The sequence below is a fragment of the Dromiciops gliroides genome, chromosome 4, assembly GCF_019393635.1.
Source record: "Dromiciops gliroides isolate mDroGli1 chromosome 4, mDroGli1.pri, whole genome shotgun sequence".
Classification (NCBI taxonomy): Eukaryota; Metazoa; Chordata; class Mammalia; order Microbiotheria; family Microbiotheriidae; genus Dromiciops; species Dromiciops gliroides.
In genome coordinates, this window is record NC_057864.1 from 13,987,834 (window position 1) to 14,011,260 (window position 23,427).

Genomic DNA, 23,427 nt, shown 5'->3' on the forward strand with positions numbered 1-23,427 from the left:
AAACTGAGGGGATTGGAGCAGATGGCCCCTGAGGTCCGTTCCAGCTCTTGGTCTGGTATACTATGGCTTCTGTGCAAGAAGTAGCAGAAGTGACATGATTCAGAAATAATTGTATGATCAGGAAAGAAGGGGCACCAGCCATGTGGGGAGTGACAGATAGTAGACAGTCGGGGACATTCACTCACTTCTGGGGAAATAATTTAAAAATAAAAGGAGGAAGCCTTTGTGGAGGATCAGTGGAAGAACAAAGGCAAGACTCTTACTGGTTGAAAAGGTGTAATGGGATGCATCCCTAGCAGATGGTAGGAGCTCACATACGAAGGAGAGGCAGATGCACCAAAGTACTGACAATCACTTTGCTGGTTTGCAGCTGGTTAGACTAGCTATGTCCCACCATCCCAGAATCAAAGAATTGACGTGTCTTCAAGCTGGAGGGATTTCTTAAGGTCCAACTCTCTGGTCCCTCTCATATTACCAAGTAGGAACTCGAAGCCCAGAGACTCTAACTTCCCAGCCCCAAGTCACATAGCAGGGGAGCTATTTCCCTATTCCACATCTCCCTCCCAAGCTAGGGACTTCATGTATCGCCAAAGCCCAGCTTGTAACAGAAATATGGTGATGGGGACTGAGGTTGATGCTATTGTTATCCCAGTTTAGAGATGAGGAAACCGAGGCAGATGGTGGTCAAGTGACTTGCCCAGGGTCACACAGACTGTATGTGTCAGAGGTAAAACTTAAACCCAGGCCTTCTTGATTCCAAGGCCAGGTGTTTGTCTCTTTACATCACACTGCTTCTCATTGAGTTAATACTGAATATTTTATAAAATACATCAAGATCATAGTTTTAAAGGGACCTTAGAAATCTTCTAGACTGAACCCCTCATTTATAGACAAGGAAGCTGGGGTTCAAAGAAGTGGTAAAGATTTGAAGTGGCATACAGTATCATAGAAGTGAGATGTAGCAGGGGCAAGATTCTAACTCAGCTCCTCTGACTTTCTCTATGCCCTTTCCAGAGGCTCAGCTGAGCACCCACTCCACGTTGGAATGGGATCTGCCATAAGATGGCTGTTTAGCATGTTATGTGTGGGCAGTCAACAAAAGGCAACAAGGGCATAGGTCGGTTGCTTTTGTTTTTCCAGAGTCCCCAATGAAATATTTGGCAAGCCTTGAAAGAGTTGGCCAAGACAAGGCTAGTGCATGTTTGACCCTTGGACTTCCTTTCTTCTGGCTAGCTTCTGATGTCTAGTTGAGTTCCTGCTCCCAATAGGCGAAGACCAATGCAGATCAGATTGCTTCAATAACAGCAGAATCTAATAATGGGTCTGTGGGTCTGTAGGTGAAGTTCTAAGGTTCCTGGAGAATGGGCACCTAGAGGCAACTTTTGCCATATAAATATTGAATAAAGACAAGTTTTCTCACCTCTCCTCTTTCACTTTCCATCTCTCCACTCCCCCTTTTTCTCTCTCTCATTCTATTTTTCTTTTTCAGTTACAAACGATATATCCCAGAAACACTGAATAGGACCATCAGACAAAGGAATCTCTTAACCAGAATGCGAATAAATAATGTTTTCAAGGATTTCCTTAAGGAATTTAACAACAAGACCATTTGCGACAGTAGCGTGACTCCCCATGACCTGAAGGTGAAATACTTGTCAACCTTGGAGACTCTAACCAAACATTATGGAGCTGAAATTTTTGAGACTTCACTCTTGTTGATTTCATCTGAAAATGAAATGAATAAATTAAACTCAAAAGACTGCGGCAACGTCATACGTTATGAAGTGATGGTGACTGGAAATCTTGGGATACTGTGGAGACAAAAACCAAATGTAAGGATGTGTGTGAATAGATGATAATGGAAAATCCTAAATCACAGGATTTTGTTTAGTGTGTCCAAGTTCATGCTTAACATGAACCTTTATTTTATTGGGAAAAAATGGCAGACACTGGTAGACAATGACTATCACCTGCTGGTGCATGTGTGCAGGCGTATGTGTGTATGTGTGTATGAAGGTCCTGCTCTGGTGTCTCCTTTTGGGTCTAGAGGATATTCTGTGATTCTTGAAAGCTTTGCCAATCAAACACAACCTATGGCAGATACTATTGATCTAGTCTGGAGCATAGACTGGGACTGGATTGTGGTCTCATTGATAGAGGGAGCTCCTAGGTGAGGTAACTCCTTCTGCTGTCATAGGCTGGCACCTTCTCTGCAGCATGTAATCGTACAGAGCCACCTAGAGCGCCAGAATGTTTGCTGACTTGTTGAGGTCACCCAATCACTGTGTTTTAACACTGGAAGACTTGGACGTCCAGGGGGCATGAGTCCTCCAGGTTCTCTAACTACTTTGCTACACTGTTCAGAGAAACTCATTTTAGCATATATAAGTATATATGTGTATATGTTTCTATACATGTATGTAAAATAGGCATACACATATATGATTCTCTATAAATATATCATGTCACTATAGTTATCTTTATATTTAGATAAATATAGATAGCCTCTCTTTACATATGTGTATGTATGCATGTGTATACACATGTGTGTATATGTATGCACACATATATGTATACACACATGTTTGTATATAGTGGGTTTATAATATATATGACATTTTATAGAGAAAGGAAGAGAGAGAGGGAAAGGAGAGACAGAAAGACAGAGAGAGGACAGAGAGAGAGAGGGATTTTGATGTGTCACTCAAAAACCTAATTCAGATCTTCAGGTGGAAACTGGATGATCAAATGGTCAGGGATGTGATGGGAGGGCCTGCATGCTTGAGGTAGTGGTTGGAGCAAATGATCTCTGGGTCCCTTCCAATGTTCGAGCTCTATGTGCATCAGTTTGTGTATTTCTGTATATTTCTAAAGGATCTTGGATCGATGTAGTCCATTTCTGTTGCTAGGTGATCCCTGAGGCTCCATCCAGTGCTAGACATTGTTTTGATCCTCTGCCTAGGTCCCAGGCTGGCCCTCTGAAGACTAGGCTCTGTCCTGCTGAACAGACAGCTTCCCTTCACTGGGATTGGCCAAGGACTATTGGTTAGCTCTGCTCAGACTCAGCTGCGCTTGCTTTGTTAGAAATGTTTCTCTCTTTCCAAGGGGGAAAGTAAGCCCCACCTCACTGAGGGGGTTCCTCATGTGTCTTTTAGGTGGTTCCTGTGGAGAAGGAGAAAAACAAGCTGAAGAGGAAGAAACAGGAGAGCAAACACAGGAAAGATGATGAGAAAAACAAAGCCCGGGAGGAATGGAACAACTTCTCTTACTTCCCTGAAATCACCCACATTGTCATCAAGGAATCCATGGTCAGCATTAACAAGCAGGACAACAAGAAGATGGTACGTTGGCTGTGGTTTCCCTTCCTCCTCCTCTCTGTCATCAAAGCCTCCCAGGGCAGCCACGGGACTGAGGGGAAAGAACTTCCATGCTCAGAGGACACCGTCCTCCACCTGGTATTCAAAGCCCTCCCAAATCTGGCTCCCCTGACCTTTGTACTGTTCCTCCACCTTGCTCCTCTTCACCCACTCTGTGCTTGTCTGTCCCTACCTGTTCTGTGTGTCCCACATCCCATCTCTTACCTCTCCCTCATGCCTGGAATGCTCTCCCCGCTCACTTCTGCTTTTTGCAATCCTCGGGTGCTTTCAAAGCACAGCCTACCTGTGTCTCCCGTCCAAGCCCTATTCAGATCCCTGTGATTACCAGTTCCTTCCCCCCTCTGTCTGTCTCTCTGTCTCTCTCTCTGTCTCTCTCTGTCTCTCTCTCACTTGGTCAGTCTCTCTCTCTGTCTCTCTCTGTCTCTCTGTCTCTCTCTGTCTCTCTGTCTCTCTCTCTCTCACTCACTTCACATTACCTTGTATTAACTTAGGTCTATATGTTCTTCTCTGAGCAGAACATAGGCTCTTTGAGGGAACAGACCGATTTATTTTTGTCTTTTTATTCCCAGTGCCCAGTACTGTGACTTGGACATAATAGTTGCTCAATTTAATGTTGCCTTGGGCAGCTCACTTTACTGATATTTCTTGGCCCACTCTCCTCATGTATTAGATGCGAGTGTTGTACTAAATAACCTCTAAGGCTCCTTCCATTTCCTAGTCCCTGACCCTGTGACCAGATGGCCTCTGAGGTTCCTTCTGCCTCTGTTCCTCTGACCATGTAACATCTGAGGATCCTATGGATCGAATTGAATTGAAATGGGCACTAATCATGTGCTCACTCAGACCTCTTCCCCCTTCTCTCAGTCAATTCCAGGTCACTGAATTTCACGGAGTTCCTTAAATGCCAGCACTAGCAGGTCTTTCCTCCAACTGTGCCTCTGACCCCGCTTGGCCAGCCTTCCGGAGATCTGACAGCATCGATGTTTAATTTGCAGAAAGTTAGCCAGTTCATAGGAAAGGGCCATCCATTGGCAGCATTGTTTCCTCCAAAGTGCTCATGTCTTCCTGGCTGCTGGGCAGCGAGAGGTGGCCAGAGTCACGCCACCAGCTGGCCATGGACAAGACTGGGGCCAGGGCCGCCCCGGAAGCTCTTTGTGCTGAGTCTTTGTCTCGTGGTTTGCAGGGGAAGGTCCCAGGGCTTCTATTTTCTCTTCCTTGACACCCCTCAAACATGCTTTGGACAGGGGCAGATCTCAGTTGTAGGGGAAGTGGAGATGGGGGAGGCTAGGCAGGCACCTGCTGGCCCAATGCCAATAAAAGGATTGGCCTGAGTGGCAACTCTGACTATTAAAGGCAAAGAACAGATGGTGAGACAGAGGGAGGGCATGGTGAAAAGAGAAGCAAAGGACAGAGAATGTCGGCGATGTGGTGGGAGGAGAAAGAGGAGAAGGGGAAAGGCCAATTCCATTGGTTCTACACTGTGATCGCTGGTCACTGCCACCAGAACTGTGTGGCTCTTGTTTCTTCATACCTCATTATGTGTGTATGCACTTTTCCTCAGATGCAATGGGAGCTTCTTGGGAGCAGGGACAGTTTCCTTTGTGTCTTTCCATCCCCTGTGGCTAACACTGTACTGGGCATCTCGTAGGTGCTCAGTAAATACTTTGTGCAGCCAGACATCTCGGTGGCTCAGTGGATAGAACACCAGGTCTGAAGACAGGAAGACTCATCCTTAGGAGTGTGAATCCAGCTTCAGACACTTACTGGCTTGTGACCTTGGACAAGTCACTTAAGCCTGTTTCCCTTAGCTTCCTCATTTGTAAAATGAACTAAAGAAGGAAATGAAAGATTCCTCCAGTATCTTTGCCAAGAAAACCCCAAGTGGGTTCATGGAGAGTAGGGCACAACGGAAATGACTAAACAACAACATGAAGCACCTACTATGTGCCAGGCACTGTGCTCAATACTAGATATACAAAAAGAGTCAACAGATACATATCCAAGTAGAGATAAAACAGAAAATCATTACAAGGTCATCTGTGGGACTGGGGGTGGGGGAGCAAAAGCAGGTTGTGCGAATTGGTAAAGGCTTCACCCAAAGGGGAGTGAGAGTCAGAGCTACAGCTTGAAGAAATCCAGAGATTCTGAGAAAAGGAGGTTAGTAGGGAGTGAATTCCTGAGATGGGGATTAGCTAGTGCCAAGGCACAGAAATGAGAGATAAGAGCATCCCGTCTGGGGAACACTCAGGCCAATTTAGCTGGCCCCCAGAGTGCATGAAGGGGAGTTAAATACACTGAAGTCTACAAAGGCGTTGGAACCGCATTGTAAAAGATGCTTTCTCCTATGGGAGTCATGCACCCGGATCCTAATATCAAACATGTTTTTTTAAAAGAGTTCCTAACATCCCTTTCCCAGCCTTGGCAGTTACTCAATGGTACTGCCATCTCCCAGGTCCCCTCACATCCACTCAGTCAATGCTATGACATTCCTCTCTTGATAACTTGCCTTGTCACTATGTCATAGCTCTATTTCTTGCAGCACTTTGCACAGTGCCTGACACATAGTAGGTGTTATAAATGTTTGTTGATTGATTGATTGAAGTACAGTTACAGGTACCACATCTTATTCAAGGTCTTTCCTGACCTGCTTATCCCCCTGAGTTCTTAGCACTCTCTCCCTCTAGAAATTACTTTGTATTTTTTTTGCTTTGAATAGAATTTTATTTTCCAAAATATATGTAAAAACGAATTTTAACATCAATTTGTAGAAACTTTATGTTCCAACTTCTCTTCCTCCCTCCATTCCCACCCCCCACCACAAAAGAAAACAGATGGAAACACATTAAAATTTTTTTTCTTTTCCTCTTTGACAATTCCTTAATCTGAAGTTTTGGGGGTTTTTTTGATTGTTTTCTCTCACAACTAGCTAATAGGGGAATTTTTCCATCACTACTTTGTATATTTTTGTATTCACTCACTTTAAAATGTATCTATTCCTGTCCCTGCCCCACCCACCAGTGCCATGGAAGCTCCCTGAGGTCAGGCACTATTTCTTCTTTGTCATTGTATCTCTAGCCTCTCACTCAGTGCCTTGTTCAGAACAAGTGCTAAATAAATCCTTGTTGAATTGAACAAGTCCTTTTATAAAGCATCCCTTTACTTAATTCCTCTCCTTTTTATCAATGTGGATATGGGTGGTAAAGTCTAGCTTTTTCCCTTGTGATATTTCCCACACAATGTCCTTTCCTCTCCATTCTCACAGCCTCCCTGTATCCCACCACCTCCTTCTCTCCTTGAGGGAAGGGCCATATTTTGCCTTTCTTTGTATTCCTATCCCTTAGCATCCTGCTTGGCACTAGTAAGTGCTTAATGAATGTTTGTTGACTTGTTGACTTAGGGTTTCTTTACCCCTTCTCTGAAGTTGAGAAGAGTTTTCACTTGTTTTGTGAATAAAAACGAACCTCTGAATGTTGAAATACAGGTCTCCCCCCTGTAGGCTCCCCTTGTTTGAAAGGGTCTTTGCTCCTAGCCATGCTGTGACTGAGCACACGCAAGCATTGCCTCCAGTTTAGAGAAATGCTGCTTGCCCAGGGCCCTACAGCTAGCAAGTGTCTGAGGGAGAGTCTGGAAGCAGGTCAGACTCCAGTGGCTCCAGTGCTTTCCATTGTGTGGAGATGCCCCCTTATAAGGGCTGCATCAGCTCACCTTTACTAAGGATACAGGACATTTGCCATTGCTCGCTTTGACTTGAGACTTTTACTTGAGAATTTCAATGGGAAATTCTATCTCCTCTTCTCTCTGACTATGTCTTAGATTTCCAAATTACCATGTGAGGGTCACTGCCCCCATTGCCCATTTCCCATTTCACCTGGTGCTTCTAAGCCCACCAACATCTTCTTGTCATTGTCAGTGTCTAGCAGAAAGGCTGCTGGACTTGGAGTCAGGAGAGACCAGGGTTTGATACAAGCTCTGACTCTTCCTAGTTCTGTGACCTTGGACAAGTTACAGCCTCAGTTTCCTCATTTATAAAATGGAAATAATAATATAGAGGGGGTATGGTATAATCAACCAGTCACCAAATAATTACCAAGTACCTACTATGTGCCAGGCATTGGGCAGGTGCTGGGAATCCAGACACAAAAGACAAACTAGTCCCTGCTCTCAAAGCAGATGACCTCCTACTGGTAGGGGCCAGAGAGAGTGGGGAGAGACATGACCTGTACACATTCAAGTATATGCAATAGTCAATAAACATTTATTAAGTGCCTACTATGTGTCAGGCACTGTGCTAAGCACTGGGGATACAAAAAAGGAAAAGAAATAGTGGGAGGTAGTGCCTATCATTGGTTCCATTTTGCAAATGGAGTAACTGAGTGAGGAGGAAGAGAACAACCATTCATATATAGCACCTAATTCATGCCAAGCACTGTGCTGAATGCTTTAGAACTAACTATATTATCTAATTTGATCCTCATAACAACCCTGGGAGGTAGGAGCTATTATGATCTCCATCTCACAGGTGAAAGACTAAGGCAAACAGGGTGAAGTGACTTGGCCAGGGTCACACAGCTAGTAAGTGTCTAAGGCTGGATTTGAACGCGGGTCTTCCTGTCTCCAGGCCAAAAGCTCTATCCACTGTGCCACCTAGATTCCCTTGGACCTAAGTTTGCCCAGATGTAAAATTAAGGGGCTGGACTTGAGACTCACCGGGATTTCCTCTGGATTTAGGATCCTAAAATGTGGCTGATAAGATGTGGGACAGGATTGTTGTTGGGATGAGATGAAATCCTGTTAAAAAAAAGTGTAGTGCAGACCTTAAGGCATGGCGTAAATTATTATTATCACCTCGTTCTTCTCATCTTGGAGTCACCAAGAGAGGAAACTAGTCCTGGGATGAGTCACCATTCTACTTTCAGCATTTCATATTTAATCCTCCATGAGTACTAGATTTGGGGTGCAGCTGGGGGGATAGAGTGCTGGACCTAGAAGAGCTGACCTCAGACACTCACTAGCTGTGTGACCCTGGGCAAGTCATCTAACCTCTGTTTCCTTTGATTTTCTCATCTGTAAAATGGTGATACTAATAGTACCTAGCTCCCAGGGTTGTTGTGAGGATCAAATGAGATCATAATTGTAAAGTGCCTGGCCCAAATAGGGGCAATGTAAATGGTAGTCACTATTATTATTCATAATATTATTATCATGAATATTGTTTAATGCTCTGTGTGCACAGGGACACAACATTCTGCCTACTTTTTGGAAATCAATAAAAAGCATTTGGATTGTCAAAAACCAGATCCATCAATAAACAGTCACTTAAACTCAAAGAATCATGATGTAGAGGGCAGCTAGGTGATGCAGTGGATAAAGCACTGGCCCCAGATTCAGGAGGACCTGAGTTCAAATCCAGCCTCAGACACTTGACACTTACTAGCTGTGTGACCCTAGGCAAGTCACTTAGCCCTCATTGGCCTGCCCCCCACCCCCAAAAAATAAAAATAAAAAAGAGACATGACGTGTCTAAACAAGGGGAAAAGGAGTCAGATTTCTCTGTATATTGTTTCAGTGCTACATGGCCGAGCATTATGTTTTTATAGATTTAAAGGTGGGGGTAGGGAATGGTTTAAGCAATAGAGGAAAATGCCAAGAAGATTAGAATATTTGGGGGGTTCTGTGTGTGACATTCACATTCTCCCCTCTCTGTGCTTTGTGTTCTAAGACATTTTGCCTCATCAGCATCCCTGTGGCTTTGGATGAATGTGCTCATTACATTGACTTTAATTGTCAAGGTTGGTCCAAGATGGAGGTGATCTTGTTCACCTTCTGGATGGAAGCTCATTTGCTGTGGGTTCAGTAAAAGCATCTTTGGGATGATTCCAGCTCCATACAGGATGACAGGGACAAGATGTACCTCACCCTAGCGGTTTTGATTTCTCCCTCTAGGAAGAGCTCTTGAAAGCTTTTTGTCCAGTGTCATTTGAAGATAATGATAATGTCTTCCCAAATTGATTGGTGGCTGTAATCTCTGGACTCCATTTCTCCCTTTTTTCCATGCAGGAGTTAAGCCTGTCTTCTCACGAGGAAGCCTTGTCTTTTGTGTCTCTGGTGGATGGGTATTTCCGGCTCACGGCGGATGCCCATCATTATCTCTGCACAGATGTCGCGCCTCCACTGATTGTACACAACATAGAAAATGGCTGCCATGGCCCGATCTGGTTGGTTAAATTGCCTTTTGAGCTGCCTTTGATGGAAAGAAAATGAGCTGGTGCTCTGGTGACATTCTTCTTGCCATTTTGACTTTGATGGATCTTTAGCAGTTGTGGCCTGTGTGTACATGAGTGTGTGTGGTGCACATGCGCATGTATGCGTGTATGCACGTGTGTGTGTGTGTGTGTGTGTGTGTGCATGTGTTGGGGTGTTGCGTTAACTCTCCTTATGTGAAGTGAAACCAAGGAAACCAGTTCAGTCTCAGACAAGTACCAGATGGCCTGGGTCCAAGGCCTGACTCCAATAATTACAAGGCTATGGGAATGTCAACAGCTACTCAGCCTCAGTCTAAACGTATCTCTACCCACTTGTACAATGAGGATGATAAGGCTCTTAGAGGCAGCATGGTGCAGTGGGTAGAAGCGTGGCCTTCAGAAGTCCTAGTTTCCAATTCTGCCTCAGATATTTGCTTGTAGGCAAGTCACTTAAGTCCTTTTTGCCTCAGTTTCCTCATCTGTAAAATTCGGGAGTTGGACTAAATGACCCTCTGGTTGACCTCAGAGGCGTCACTCTGCAAGCCATTCTCAAATGCCAGAGAAATGTGAACTGTGCTTCTTGACCATAGGCTGGGTCCTTAATCCCTGCTGGCCAAAGGACCACAGTTCCAGAGTTGGAATAGCCCTCAGAGGCCAGTGAGTCCAATCTCATTTTGTAGTTGTGAACACTGAGGCCCAGGAGAGTGAAATCATTTGCCTAGATCACCCAGGTAAGAGATATCAGAGGGGCATCTAGATGGCGCAGTGGATAGAGCACCGGCCCTGGATTCAGGAGTACCTGAGTTCAAATCCGACCTCAGACACTTAACACTTACTAGCTGTGTGACCCTGGGCAAGTCACTTAACCGCAATTGCTTCACTAAAAGAGAGAGAGAGAGAGAGAGAGAGAGAGAGAGAGAGAGAGAGAGAGAGAGAGAGAGATATCAGAGTCAGGATTTGAACCCGGGACTTCTATCTCATAAGCTCATGCAGCAGAGATTTATATAGGCCCTTCTACGTAGCCCTCATGTTGCTGGGAATGGTGGAAGATACAGAAAAGAACAATCCACAGGCTCTCAGGGAGCTTAAGATCTCTGGGGAGACAAGACCTGAGAAGAGCTGGCAGAAGTGGATGCCCCAAGGCAATAACTGCCAGAGACACCAGGAGATCTGGGGCATCTGGGGCAGAACAGAACCTCAGGGGATTATCACCCACAAAAGCAGGGGAGGAAGCACTGTATTCAGATAGTAGAAGCATTGTCATGCCAATGAGCGATTTGACTTTTTCTGCTTGGATCCAGAAGGCTCAACTAGGAAACTGCAAAGCAGAAGGGATAGATAGTCTTTGGGGAAACTGAGGAATAATGTGAGCTAGCACAGAGGCTGGGTGACAACTTTAACAAGTGTTTATTGAGTGCTGATTCCACACAGGACCCAGGGCTAGGCACTAAGGATGTAAAGCTAAAAATGAAATATTCCCTGCATCTCTGAATACTTGTCTGAGGTGTTGGAGAGCTCAGGTTCTTAACCTGGGGCCCACGGAACTCTAGATCTCAGAAGGTCCATGGACTTGAGTGGGGAAAAGGGACATCTTCCTTTTCACTAACCTTTAACTGAAAGTTCACACGTCCTTCAGTTTTTTAAAAACATGATTACTCTGTAAGAGTATAAGTTGGAGAGGTGCTGCCCTGCACTGGTGGAAGGAATATCTTCTTCTGGGAGTTCCCTGTGTCAATGAAAATCACAGATCCAGTGGTTTTCCGTCCCTATGGTGGAGAAGCAGCAACAGTCACCAGCCCAGTCCCCAACTAACCAGGCATTCAAAGCAAAACAATCCAGGAGGGAAGCCTGCCCTCACTCCTCGGCAGCTCCAGAAATTCTCCTTCTCAGCCACAACATTAGATTTGGTCAGGCCCCTCCTAAATCCTTCTCCACCGGCTCTTCATCAAGCCCTCAGCCACTCAGTGTTGCCACTGAAAGAGGACTGGTCCCTGGAGTAAGGGCCTGAATTCAAATCCCCCAGGTGATGCTTACTACTGTGTGACCTTAGGAAAATCACCTAACCTCTCTGAGCCTCCAATTTCTCACCAGTAAGATGGAGAGTTGTCCTTGCTGGCCTCAGAGGTCCTTTCTCAGCTCTAGGGCTATGGACCTTGGCCACATTCCTGTATATCTCTTTAAGGACCAGTGGTGCAGGGGAAAGGTGGGGAGGATCTGTTCTAGAGTGGGGGGTCACACGGAGCAAAGGAGCCATGGGAAAGGTGTTGGGGAGAAAGGCTTGGGCTGGCCAGGTGGGAAGTAAAGAGTCCAAGCCAGCCCAAGGTCAAGCCTGGCTCACAAGGAACGGAAACGTGAAGGGTGGAATTGTCGAGACTCCGTGGTCTGACATTCCCTCTTTTACTAGTCCCTCCCCAGACACTTTATTAGCAATATAGCCAATTATTAGCTATTGGATAGTATAGACTATTATTAGCAATATAGCCAATTATTGGCAAATAATTAAACGTTAAACTCACAGTCACTTTACAGAGGAGGGAATGAGGCACTGGGAAGGCCATTGCTCACCCTTGGTCACATAGCACCAGGCCAGAACCCAGGTCTTTTGGCTCCCAGCCCACAGGCCATAGGCCCATCCCCAGAGATCCTGGAGGCAGCTGCAAAAATCTAACAAGAAGGGAAGGAAAGCTAATGGGTGACCACTCCCCTATGTTTCTATCAGGATCCCTAAGGCCATCGTGAGAATGGTCAATTTTGAGAGGTAGAGCATCAAGATTGGGGATAAATTATTCAGTTAATTGATCTTTTATAAATGGAAAAAGTGAAGGCCGTGAGGAGAAGTGACTTGGTTCTGCCCACATTGAGGCCAAGATTCAATCAAAAGTAGAGAAGTCTTGACTTCTCTTGTCTGCTCACATCACAGGTGTCTTACAAGCAGCTCTCTCCAAACAGAAAATACGTGCATGACACACTTCTCAGGTTACTCTATCATTTGCACTTTCTCTATCACTTTATTAAGTCTAGACAATCAACAAAACAAATCAAGCCCTGTTTTGTAGCATGTGCTGAGTGCCAAGGTACAAATGCTCACGCTGAAAATTTAACAATCAGCTCTTAGAAGCTGGTGTAAGCTGGCTCCAGCACACTCTTCTATGATATAAGGGAAGATCCTTTGGTCTTGCCTTAAGATCATGTTGGTAAGTCTCCTTCCAACTTTCTGAACCACTACCCCCATGATATTGTTTGTAAATAGGTGTGGCTGTTGAGCATTAAGAGCTGGCCTCAGAATCAGGGTGACCTGGGTTCAAGTACCACCTCTGATGCATACTGGTTGTATGACCTTGGGTGAGTCATTTAACATTGGAATCAAGAGTTAGATTCCTAATCCGGGCCATGCTACTCTTGCACCTGGGAGATCTTGGGCAAGTCCATCCATATATAGAGAGATAGAGATAAATAGATATAAAAATATGTAGATATAGAAATATATAGAGAGAAACATATATATAGAAATATATTTACATATAGAAATATTCCTCCTACTGCCTTGTTTTAAAATAATAATAGCCCAAAGAATTATAATGACCATATTTGACATCACAGAAGGGATGAGAACATACACTTTTTTTCCTTCCACTGGAGAGGTGGGGTACTGTGGGTGAAGAAAGTTGCATATGCTGTCAGCAGCCATCAATGGGTCTGTTTGTTTTGATGAATTTGTGTGTGTGTGTGTGTGTGTGTGTGTATTTGTTTCAAGGGAAGGCTTATGTGGTAGGGCAAAGGTAGAAGGGTACATTTTGAAGTCAGTGTGATGTAAAAACAAAGGCATCCATCAAATGTAAAGCTAAATATCAAACAAGAAAGCAACAGCAAGGGCATCATGGGAGTAGAGAGCAGCTTGGATGTCCACAGATGTCTCAGGGTGAGGAGGGAGGACTTGGGGGGATGCAGATTCAATATGGCGGCTTGGTGTGATCGCCCTTACCCTCTGTCTGCTCTCCTTTCCTTTACCACAGTACTGAGTATGCGATCAATAAGCTGAGACAAGAAGGCGGCGAGGAGGGCATGTACGTTCTGAGGTGGAGCTGCACAGACTTTGACAACATCCTCATGACCGTGACCTGCTTTGAAAAATCAGAGGTCAGCCCGGGCTTTGACTTCTCTCGACTGGCTTGGCTTAGGGAGGTGGTGGAGTGGAGGAGGATGACAAAGGGGAAGAGGGGTGGCGGTTAGTGAGAACAAGGAGCTCTGATGGAGCCTGGCCTGGGGCTGCCTTGTTCTTCCATGGAAGACAAGAAGCAAGTTGGGGGCTGTGGAGAGCAGACAGAAGTCAGGCTAAAGGGAAAATGGCAGTGGGATTGGTTCTAAGAGCTGGACTGAGTGATCCAGTGCCCAGGTTTCCCACTTCAGGAAGTAGATGCCCTGGCCTGGCCAGTGTGGGTCTCCTTCCATGTGGGAGCACAGTGGGGACGTTCTAGGAAGGCAGAGTTCATATCCATTGTTAGGAAAAGCCCACAAACAAGAGGCAGGTAGGTGGTGCCTCCCTCTCTATGCCCAGTTTCCCCATCTATAAAATGAGAGAGTTGGACTAGATGTCTGTGAAGTTCCTTTCTGTTCCACATCTAGGATCCCAATTTATAAATGGTTCTCATGTAAAAAAACCAAAGTTCATCAAAAAACCCTTTTAGAAAGGAACGTGCGTAATGAGTGGAGGTGCTGGCTCCTCTCCTTGGAGGTCTTTAAACAGCAGTTGCTTGACCACTTGCCAGAGATGCTATAGATGGGTTTCTGTTGAGAACCCATTTGGCCTGAGTGTCCTGTGAAGGTCCATCCAACCCAGAGATGTTGGGACTGAATGAAGGCTCAGTGGAGAACTGGCCTTTAAAGGCAAAATGAATGGGAAATGCAGATTTCTATAGCAAATCAACATATCTTAGTTGAGAGAAAGGTGAGCCTGGTGGGTGGAGGCCAATAGAGACAAAGGGGCAGTGATAGACAAGGAAGGAAAAGCGACCAGAGGCCTGAGAGAATTCAAATCATCTGAGGAAAGGAAATGACAGAAGGAGCATATAGAGCTACCAAAGGGGAGACCTGGAAGAATGTATTGGCCAGTCAGGAAACCCTCTCCCACTCGCCTTTCAAACTGCCCTAGCAGCAGGAGAAATGCTGTAATGGATGCATTGCGGCCCCCCCCACCCCGCCGACCTCACTGAATCCTAAACTCAGTTTCACCTCGGACACTCAGTGCCTCTGGGACTCCCGACAAGTCGTCTAATCCCCAGGAGCCTCAGCTTCCTTTCCAGCAAAGTAGGGATCATAGATCTAGAGCTGGGGGCGGGGCTTCAGGGCCATGCAGTACAACCCCCTCATTTTACAGATGAGGGAACCGAGACCCATGGATGCCCAAGGTCATTTGAGCAGACAGTAAGCATTAGAAGTGAGATTTGAACCCAGGTCTTCTGACTAATCAGGGTTCTCTCCACCGGACCATGACACCTCCCCAGGTTAAAAAACACTTGTGGTACTGATCTCACTGGCTTCATACAGGAATCCGCTGAAATGATTATGAAAAGTGCTTCATAATGCTAATAATAACAGTGACTGACATTTTGGCTGTGCTTATAAAAGTACTTATAAAAACCTTATAAAAGTACTTTACATACATCATCTCCTTTGAGCCTCAAAATAATTATAAGGTTGATAATCAAAGTGGTTCACATGCCCCATATATAGATAAGAAAACTGAGGCCCAAAGAGGTTAAATGATTAACCTGGGTTAACCCTATAGGACCTAACCTGGGTCCCATAGCTTGGAAGCTCCAAAGCCAAGGGTTCCCAAATCAGCTCTCTTTCCATTCTAAACAGTATTCTCTCTTGGCTGGTAAGTGTTTGCTCTTAATGAATAATGCCTGGGCTTGTCATACCCAGCTCTCCCTGTCCATTAGTCTTTAGAGGAAATTTAGTGTTGCTTTAGTGTGATTGGATGAAGCCCAGCCTGGCCTGTTTTGGGTAGAGGCAGCGTCAGGATGCTCTGAGTTCTTACTGAGACTTCCTTTAAGGGAAGATGCAGAGCAGGAGCTGATCTGTATAGGAAAGAGACTTTCCCCATCCTTACTTCTCCACCAATGACATCATAGGTCCAGACCCCCAAAGAGATCAGTTACTTCTGTGTTGTTTGAAAATTTATGGGGGTGTCTATCTCTGTCTCAAGTTTTAGGGAATTTAGCTGGGGTTTCTAATATATTGTTACTTAGAAATTAGAGCTACCAGCTGTGTGACCCTGGGCAAGTCACTTAACCCCAATTGCCTCACTAAAAAAACTAAAAAAAAAAAAAAAAGAAATTAGAGGCTACTGTACCAGTTTGGGGCATGAAACATTTATTAAAGCATACTAAATGTTAGAGAAAGTGAGAGCACATGGTTAGAAGCCCTACTTACCTAGAATAGGTAAGCCAAAAGAGAGCGAGACCCCTCTCGAGGGTTTTTAACCTGTCTCAGGTAGAGGTGGGTCACCCCACCTTGATCCAAGCTAATTGGCCAGTAACATTCAGGTCCATTGATTGACATGAATTGAGGGTGGTCTTAAGGTGAGTTAGCTTTATTTGAAATTCTACTGACTCTGGGCTGGTCTTAAGAAAGATCAGGCAAGGCTTTCTGGGTCCCCCAGAACCCCATTATTTTCTCACACTTCTGTTCCATTGAATTCAACCGGCACTGATCAATCCAACAACAAGTATGTATTAGGCACTTTCAAATGCCAGTCACCAGGCTAAGTGCGGAGGAGGCAAAGATAAAACAAAACCAGCCCTGTCCTCAGGGAGCTCACCTTCTGCTCATGTAGACAACATTCACATATGTGGGTATAGACAAGATGCATAACCAAGCTCGTGGCCATATAGAGGAAGGCACTAGCAGCTAGAGGAGGAGGAAAGGCCTCCAGCCCAAAGAAGGAGAGGCTTGAGCTCAGTCCTGAAGAAATACAGGAATTCTAAGAGGCAGAGATGAGGAGAGAGCATTCCTGACATGAGGTCCAACCGGGGCAAAGGCAAAGAGGTGGGAAATCGAGTGACTACTATATGCCAGGTACTGGCTAGGAGCTGGAGATGTCCAAATGCATCCTTTCCCCAGGTCCCTTTGAACATGGCATGGCACTCAGTGGTTGTAATTCTTCCAATAGCAGATGCTAACGAGCCAGAAGCAGTACAAGAATTTCCAGATCGAAGTGAAGAAGGGGAAATACTCCCTGCATGGCTCCGATCGCGTGTTCCCCTCCCTCAGAGGCCTGATGGACCATCTCAAAAAGCAGATCCTGAAAACGGACAACATCAGCTTTGTCCTGAAGAAATGCTGCCAGCCCAAACCCAGAGGTGCTGCCAATCAGGATGGTCATCCCTTCCTCCTCCCCTCCCCTCTGCTCCCCTTCCCTCCCGCTTCCTCCTTCCCCCTCTCCCTTTTCCCCTCTCCATTTCCCCCTTCCCTTCCCTTCATTTCCCTTCCCTTATTCCTCCTTCCACCAGTGCTCACATAGTCAGATTATCTAAAAACTTGAAACTATTGCTTACCCCAAAGCGGAAGGAGCTTTCTTAGGAGCAAGTGGATCTCCTTCTCTAGAAATGTCTCAAACATGGACTCAGGGGTGGGAGGACATTGGTGGGGGAGCTTAGAGAGGGATTCTGGTTCTAGTCCAAGTGATTCCAGATGGTGTCCGAGGTTCCTTCCAGCCTTGGAATTCTGGGAGCCTGTGATCTCCATGTAGGCATTCCCTAGTGAGTGTCATGTGTATATTCATGTGTATACCATCTGTATCCTCATCTGTATACTCAGAATGTATTCTAATCTCTTGTGATCCCTCATAGGACAGGGTGTTCTGCAAAGCATTCAGCAAATCAATTCAGTTCAAGCATTTATTAAGCACCTGCTGTTTGTCAAGCACTGTGATAGATGCCAAGAATACAAGGACAAAGTTTACATAGTCCCTGCCCTGAGGGATGTTGAATTTTACTGAGAGACAGAGCATTTATATGGAGAAGTTCTACTCTCTCTTTCTATGGTGAAATGTTCATGTTTGCTGAAAGACCGTTCAGTTCATAATGGCAGCTTGGTGACTGCATAGACAGCTGACATGTATACATATGGCTGTTAGTAAACGCATTAGTGTATATACATACACTCACATATATTAATAGAAATCAACAGAAATATGAAATATAAACATATATATGAGCATATGTGTGTATACCTACATATACTTATACACATACATACACATATAGACTTTATTGTCCAGTAGAATATAAAATCCCTGAGAGCAGGGACTGTTTTAGCACTGACCTTATGTTTTTACCCTGTGTGTGTATATTTGTGCGAGTGCATGTGTGTGTGTGCGTGCACTTGTGTGTGTATTTGTGTGTGTGTGTGTTCATGTGCATGTGCATATGTATGTGTGTGTGTTCTCTTCAACACCTCAAGAGCAGGACCTCAGCCTTCCGCATCCACTTTAAGTCCTTCATGTTGCTTACTTTCTCTTCTACAAAACTAGCAGACTCCTTGGGTTCTAACAGCAGCTAGAAGTTGGCTTTCCAGTAGAATGAACATGGACCCTCTGTCTTTTCCAGAAATTTCTAATCTACTCGTGGCCACCAAGAAGGCACAGGAATGCCTGCCAGTCTATACAATGAGCCAGCTGAGTTTCCATCGAATTCTCAAGGAAGACATCATTCAGGTGAGTTCACTGAATTTCTCCCTGCCAGCCTTATGGAATATCCCTGTCAGCTTTGAGATGAGGAGACCTTCCCTTGGGGATATTGTCAGGGAAGGTTGAACAATAGGGCTTTTATTTCTTGCTGGAGTGAAATTAGCCATGGCTGGTATCCTCCCAGCCCTGCAGGAACAGATGTCAACATGTCACATATCAAGGATCGTGAGATCATAGATTGAGAGGTAGAGCAGATCTGAGAGCCATCTAGTCTAACCTTCTCATTTTGCTGACGAGGAAAATAAAGCTTAATTGACTTGCCTAAGATCACAAAAGTATTAAGACACACAAGATTCGAATCCAGGACCTACAACTCCAAATGTAGTGCATCTTTCTGACTCACACTACCTCTCAAAGTTGTCCCCTGGTTATTGACTTTCTCTCGGCGTCAGTTTCCTCATGTATAAAACAAAAATGATGATGACCGCCCTCCCTGTCTACATAAGTAGATAAATTGATAAAGCATTTATTAATAACTTACTCATTCCAGGTATTATCTCACACTCTTGTAACAAAGAAAGTTCTTTGTCAAACAGTGAAGAGCTATTGATGAGTTGGTAAGTCCGTTCCAACTCTAGATGTATGACCCTAAGCTTGCCAATTAAGTAGTAGTGGTGATGTTGGCAGCAGAAGTAGTGATGTGGAAAGAATACTCAAGTTCAACTGGAAGTTACCCTGGGTTATTTATCTTTCTTAGAGAAAAAATATTAACTTCACATCTTATGGCTTCTATTGACAAAGACCTAAAAGATGGAGAAGATCTGGTCAGCATGAATGAGCTTTTCAGTAACTGGGGTTTTGGCTAAGGACCTTCCCTATGTCCCAATGTAGACCATAGAATGATAGAACTGGAAGAGATCTTGGAAGTGATACAGGTCAATCCCTTATTTTCTAGATGCGGAAACTGAGCTCAGAGAGTCGAAGTGATTGGGTTAATGCTGAAGCCAGGAGTAGACCTTCACGTCTCTTAATTCCTGGTTCATCGCCCTCACTTCCACTCCTTTGCCTCCTATGCTGGAAAACACAACTTTTCCCCTATGCAGCAGGGAGAAAGAGGGATGGATCTGGAGACTGGGATGAAAGTCTACTTTTGCTGCTTGCTAGATGTATGAATTTGGACAAATCACTTCCCCTCTGTGGGGAGGAATAACTTAGCATGTTTTCTCTCTGGGACCCCCAGACTTTCCATTGGCCTTTTGAGTTTCCTTTCCCTTCATGCTCCCTACAAACCATTGTCCTCTGTCTTCCCTTCTGTCTGAGGCCTGGTCTCTAACTATACCAGCCTCTGGACCTTCAGCTCCATAGCTGCCTCCTGCCCTGGTACATCGGCTGTAGGGTACTCTCCCTGTCCCTGCCACAATCACCAGAGCAATTTGAGACCTTCATCAAGTTGGGTGTCCTGTTTTGCTAAAATACATTATCCATAAGTATCCAATTATCCAATAGCATTATCCAATCCACCTCCTCACAAGAGGTGTTTGAGTGAAGGCTTAATGACTGCTTGTTGAGATGGTGGAATGGGGATTTGGGGGCCAGCATGCATTGAACTAGATGGATTGTGCAATTCTGTGAAAAGGAATTTGGGGACACAATGGGCCTCCTTCCTTTACATCTAGTGTATCTTGAAATCTTTAACTACTGGACAATTAGGCCACAGAGAGAAGGGAAGACAGATGACTGGGTTTGCTGAAATAAACCCAGATGACTTTGCTTAGGAGAGAGGGGGTAATTACTGAATGGGTGCCTGCAAGCTGATGGCCATTCAGGGAAATTCTGAGTATCCAAAAATATGACTTCTATGGGTTAAGCATACAATACTCACCCATTGCTGTGGAGACACAGACATGCAAGCATTCCTGCAAATAGGGTCAATATCTTCAGAGCTTTACGGCATAGCTTGTGTCATGCAGGCCCCCAGATCCCAAGGAAATAGAGAGACAAAGCTGGTCTGCCAACTGCTAGTTCATCTGCCAGAGAGAAGGCACAAGCCAGGGAGAGAAAAGTCTGCTTGTAACTCTTTAAAAAATTATCAATAGTTTTGATTTTTTTGATCACTTTCATTTCCCACTATAGTTCTTCCCTCCATCTCCCCTCACTCATGCTCTTTCCCCACCTCCTCATAGGTAGTGCATAGAGTGTGGAGCCTAGAGTTAAAAAGTCCTGAATTCAAATCCTGCCTCAGATACTTGCTAGCTGTGTGACCCTGGGCAAGTCACTTAACCTCTGTCTACTTCAGGTTGCTCATCTCTAACATGGAGATAACAAGCACCTGTCTCCCAGGTTTGGTTTCAGGATCCAATGAGATAACATTTGTAAAGCACTTAGCACAGTACCTGACCCATAGCAGGTGCCTAATAAATGCTCATTGACTACTGACTGCCCTGAGCCTGGCACTGGTCTGTGCATTGGCCATCTTGGGACAGACCTCATCCAACAGGGAGAGACTCATCGGCAGGTTGGCTCCATGGGAGGAGCAACCGTCCCATCCTAAAGGGGTCCTGATGACTGTCAGGGATGACGTGTGGGATCCTCAGAGGATCTCCCATCTCCACACCTTTGCACAGGCTGTGCCCATGACTGCACTGTTCTCCCCCCTCACCTCTGCCTCTCAGTTTCTCTGGCTCAGCTCCAATCCCACCTTCTGAATGAGGTCCCTCCACCAGCCAGGGCCTGCCACCCTGAGCTTCCATGTTCTCTGTATAGGTCTTGTGTGTGTCTATTTACATTCCTATTGTGTCCTCCCTTAGAGCGTGAGATCCCTGAGGACAGGGAGACTTTTTAACCTTTCTTCTTATCTCTAGTGCTTAGTAAAGTCTCTGGCACACAGTAAGAGCTTAATAATTGCTTACTGGCTGTAACTGACTGACTGACTGACTGACTGGCAGCATCCTTGCCCACCACGTTGAGCACTTAGGAGATGTTTGGTAATTGCTTGTTGAAAGAACTATGATTTCGATCCCATGGAAAACTCCCTCCTTGAAGGCAGATTGCAGGCTGTTTGTGAATTAGTACATCATAGCGGCAGATTTTGGCCTGGCAAGGACCCGAGAGACCATCCAGCTCATCCCCTTCCTCTGTTTTTTTTTTTAGTAGATTAGGAAAATGAGGCCCAGGGAAGCTGACTTGTCTAAGATCACACAGTTAATGTCAGAGCCCATTTAACTCTCTATCCACTAAGTCGTGTTGCCTCCTCTCTCAGAATCGGCCCCTTGGAATAAGAATTCTCACTGAAAATGAGAGGCAGTTGACAGGACCAAGAGCTTACCTCAGAGTTAGAAAGAACTGGGTTCAAATTCTACTTTCTGACCCATGCTGGCTGTGTGACCCTGGGCAAGTCCCTTTCCCTCTCCAGGCAGCAGAGGGGTGCCAACCTGAGTTGGTGGAGGGACTTTCTTCATCTCAGTTTCCTCTATCAGTGAAATCCTAGATCCAGGCACTAACTTATCTTGCCCTAACTAAAAATGCCTAATTTGTAATTTGTCTTGTGAGACGTTTACTCGGCAGATACTGGGCAGGTCACTCAGCTGCCTCAACCTGTTCTTCTTCATTGGTAAAACGAGGACTTTGGCCACATGACCTCCGGGGTCCCTTCCTGCTCCAAGTCCAGGAACCTCTGTGAGCCTTGGGCCAAGTTTATGGCTCTCTCCATATGCAAAGAAGAGGTCCCACGGGGACTAATGACACCAGCAGGAGCACATGTATATGCTTACTTTGCACCATTATAAGAAAGAGACTGACGGGAGACAGAGAAGCATACACAGTGTACTTAAAATCAGGAAGGGCCAGGTTCACATCCTGCCTCCTGGCCATGTGACCCTGGGCAGCTCGAATAGACTCTCTAAAGTGTAAACCACAATCATTCCATCTTCCAGAATCTATTAAACACCTAAAGTAATAAGCCTGGCACCGTGCTAGGCACTTGGGATTCAAAGTCAGCTCTAGCCCTTAGGGAGCATAAGATGTTCTGTAAAGGGAGACAGTGTCTAAATATAGAAATGTACAAAATATATAAGCAAAGTTTGGGAGGGGGTGGTGTGGAGGCAAGGAAGCTTGGTGTTCATTGTACTGGGGGGAGTCGACTCACTGAGAGTTCCCAGCGAGTAAATGGAATCACGAGTCTGGGTTCCCCCCTTGCCCCCCAAAAAAGCACTAGAATGGAATCAGAAATATAGAAGGGATGGGCATCTCGCTCGCTCCTTTTACAGAGAGGGAGTCTGGAAGCCAGGGAAGTTAAGCGATCTGTCTAAAGTCCCACAGATTAGTCAGCAGCAAAGCAGGACTCAGGCTCTGTCTACACAGCCAGCTGTTTCCTCGCTCCCAGGCTAAGAGCCCTCATTCCTTGGCCAGGTTCCTCTGGTGGGCTTGGGGATGGCCGGTGATTTTCAGGAATGCAAACACTTGAAAGCTTCCCCTTGGTTCAAATGGCCATTTCAGTGACAGTAATTACATTGAGCATTTCTGGGATGCTGCAGGCACATGACTGCCCATAAACCACGAGCAAATCCTGCATAAATCAGGCAGCTTCGATCAATAACCCTTGAAGGACGTTCAGTGCAGGAGGCATTGGGTGGAAGCCCTTCTCTTTGAATGGGAGATGAGAAATGTCAGCTAATATCCAAATGAAGCAAGTCGGGCAAAGAAAAACACTTGTTTCATTGGTGGACAGGACTCTTTTGGAGCCTTGGTGGATCCTTTATCTCCTTACAGAGTCAGTTAACCAACAACACAGATTGATTGCCTGTTCTAGGCAAAACCAAGGGGGCAGTGTGGTGCAGTAGGTAGGGTTCCAGACTGGAGTGTGATTCCTGCTTCTGACATTTAATATCTGCCCTGTAGATAAACAGAACAAGTTGAATTCCTTAATGGGAGATGAGAGAGAGTTAATGGTTGGCTCCTGGTGGAGATAGATGATGGGATTATGGCTCAACTCTTCCTCCAGGTATTGTTTAGCACCCCTGGAGTCTGAGCGGAGAAAACCAATGGTGCGGTTGACCCGGGTTTTGAGCTTGGTCAGGTGGGAGTCGTGGTGGGCAGAGGGAGCAAGGGAGTCAAGGAT

The 23,427-nt window shown here is 45.4% G+C and overlaps 1 protein-coding gene across 3 annotated transcripts in view; it reads left to right on the forward strand.

Moving 5' to 3' along the window:
* JAK1 (Janus kinase 1) overlaps positions 1-23,427 on the forward strand; it is a 146,089-nt gene that overhangs the window by 103,733 nt on the left and 18,929 nt on the right. For 2 of the 3 annotated variants that reach the window (XM_043963456.1, XM_043963457.1), the window contains exons 7-12: positions 1,490-1,832; positions 3,156-3,341; positions 9,435-9,592; positions 13,633-13,756; positions 16,794-16,983; positions 18,232-18,338. In XM_043963456.1, coding sequence (XP_043819391.1) covers positions 1,490-1,832; positions 3,156-3,341; positions 9,435-9,592; positions 13,633-13,756; positions 16,794-16,983; positions 18,232-18,338 — 1,108 coding nt within the window. The remainder of the gene's footprint in view (positions 1-1,489; positions 1,833-3,155; positions 3,342-9,434; positions 9,593-13,632; positions 13,757-16,793; positions 16,984-18,231; positions 18,339-23,427) is intronic. The other variant, XM_043963458.1, reaches the window with a different exon arrangement.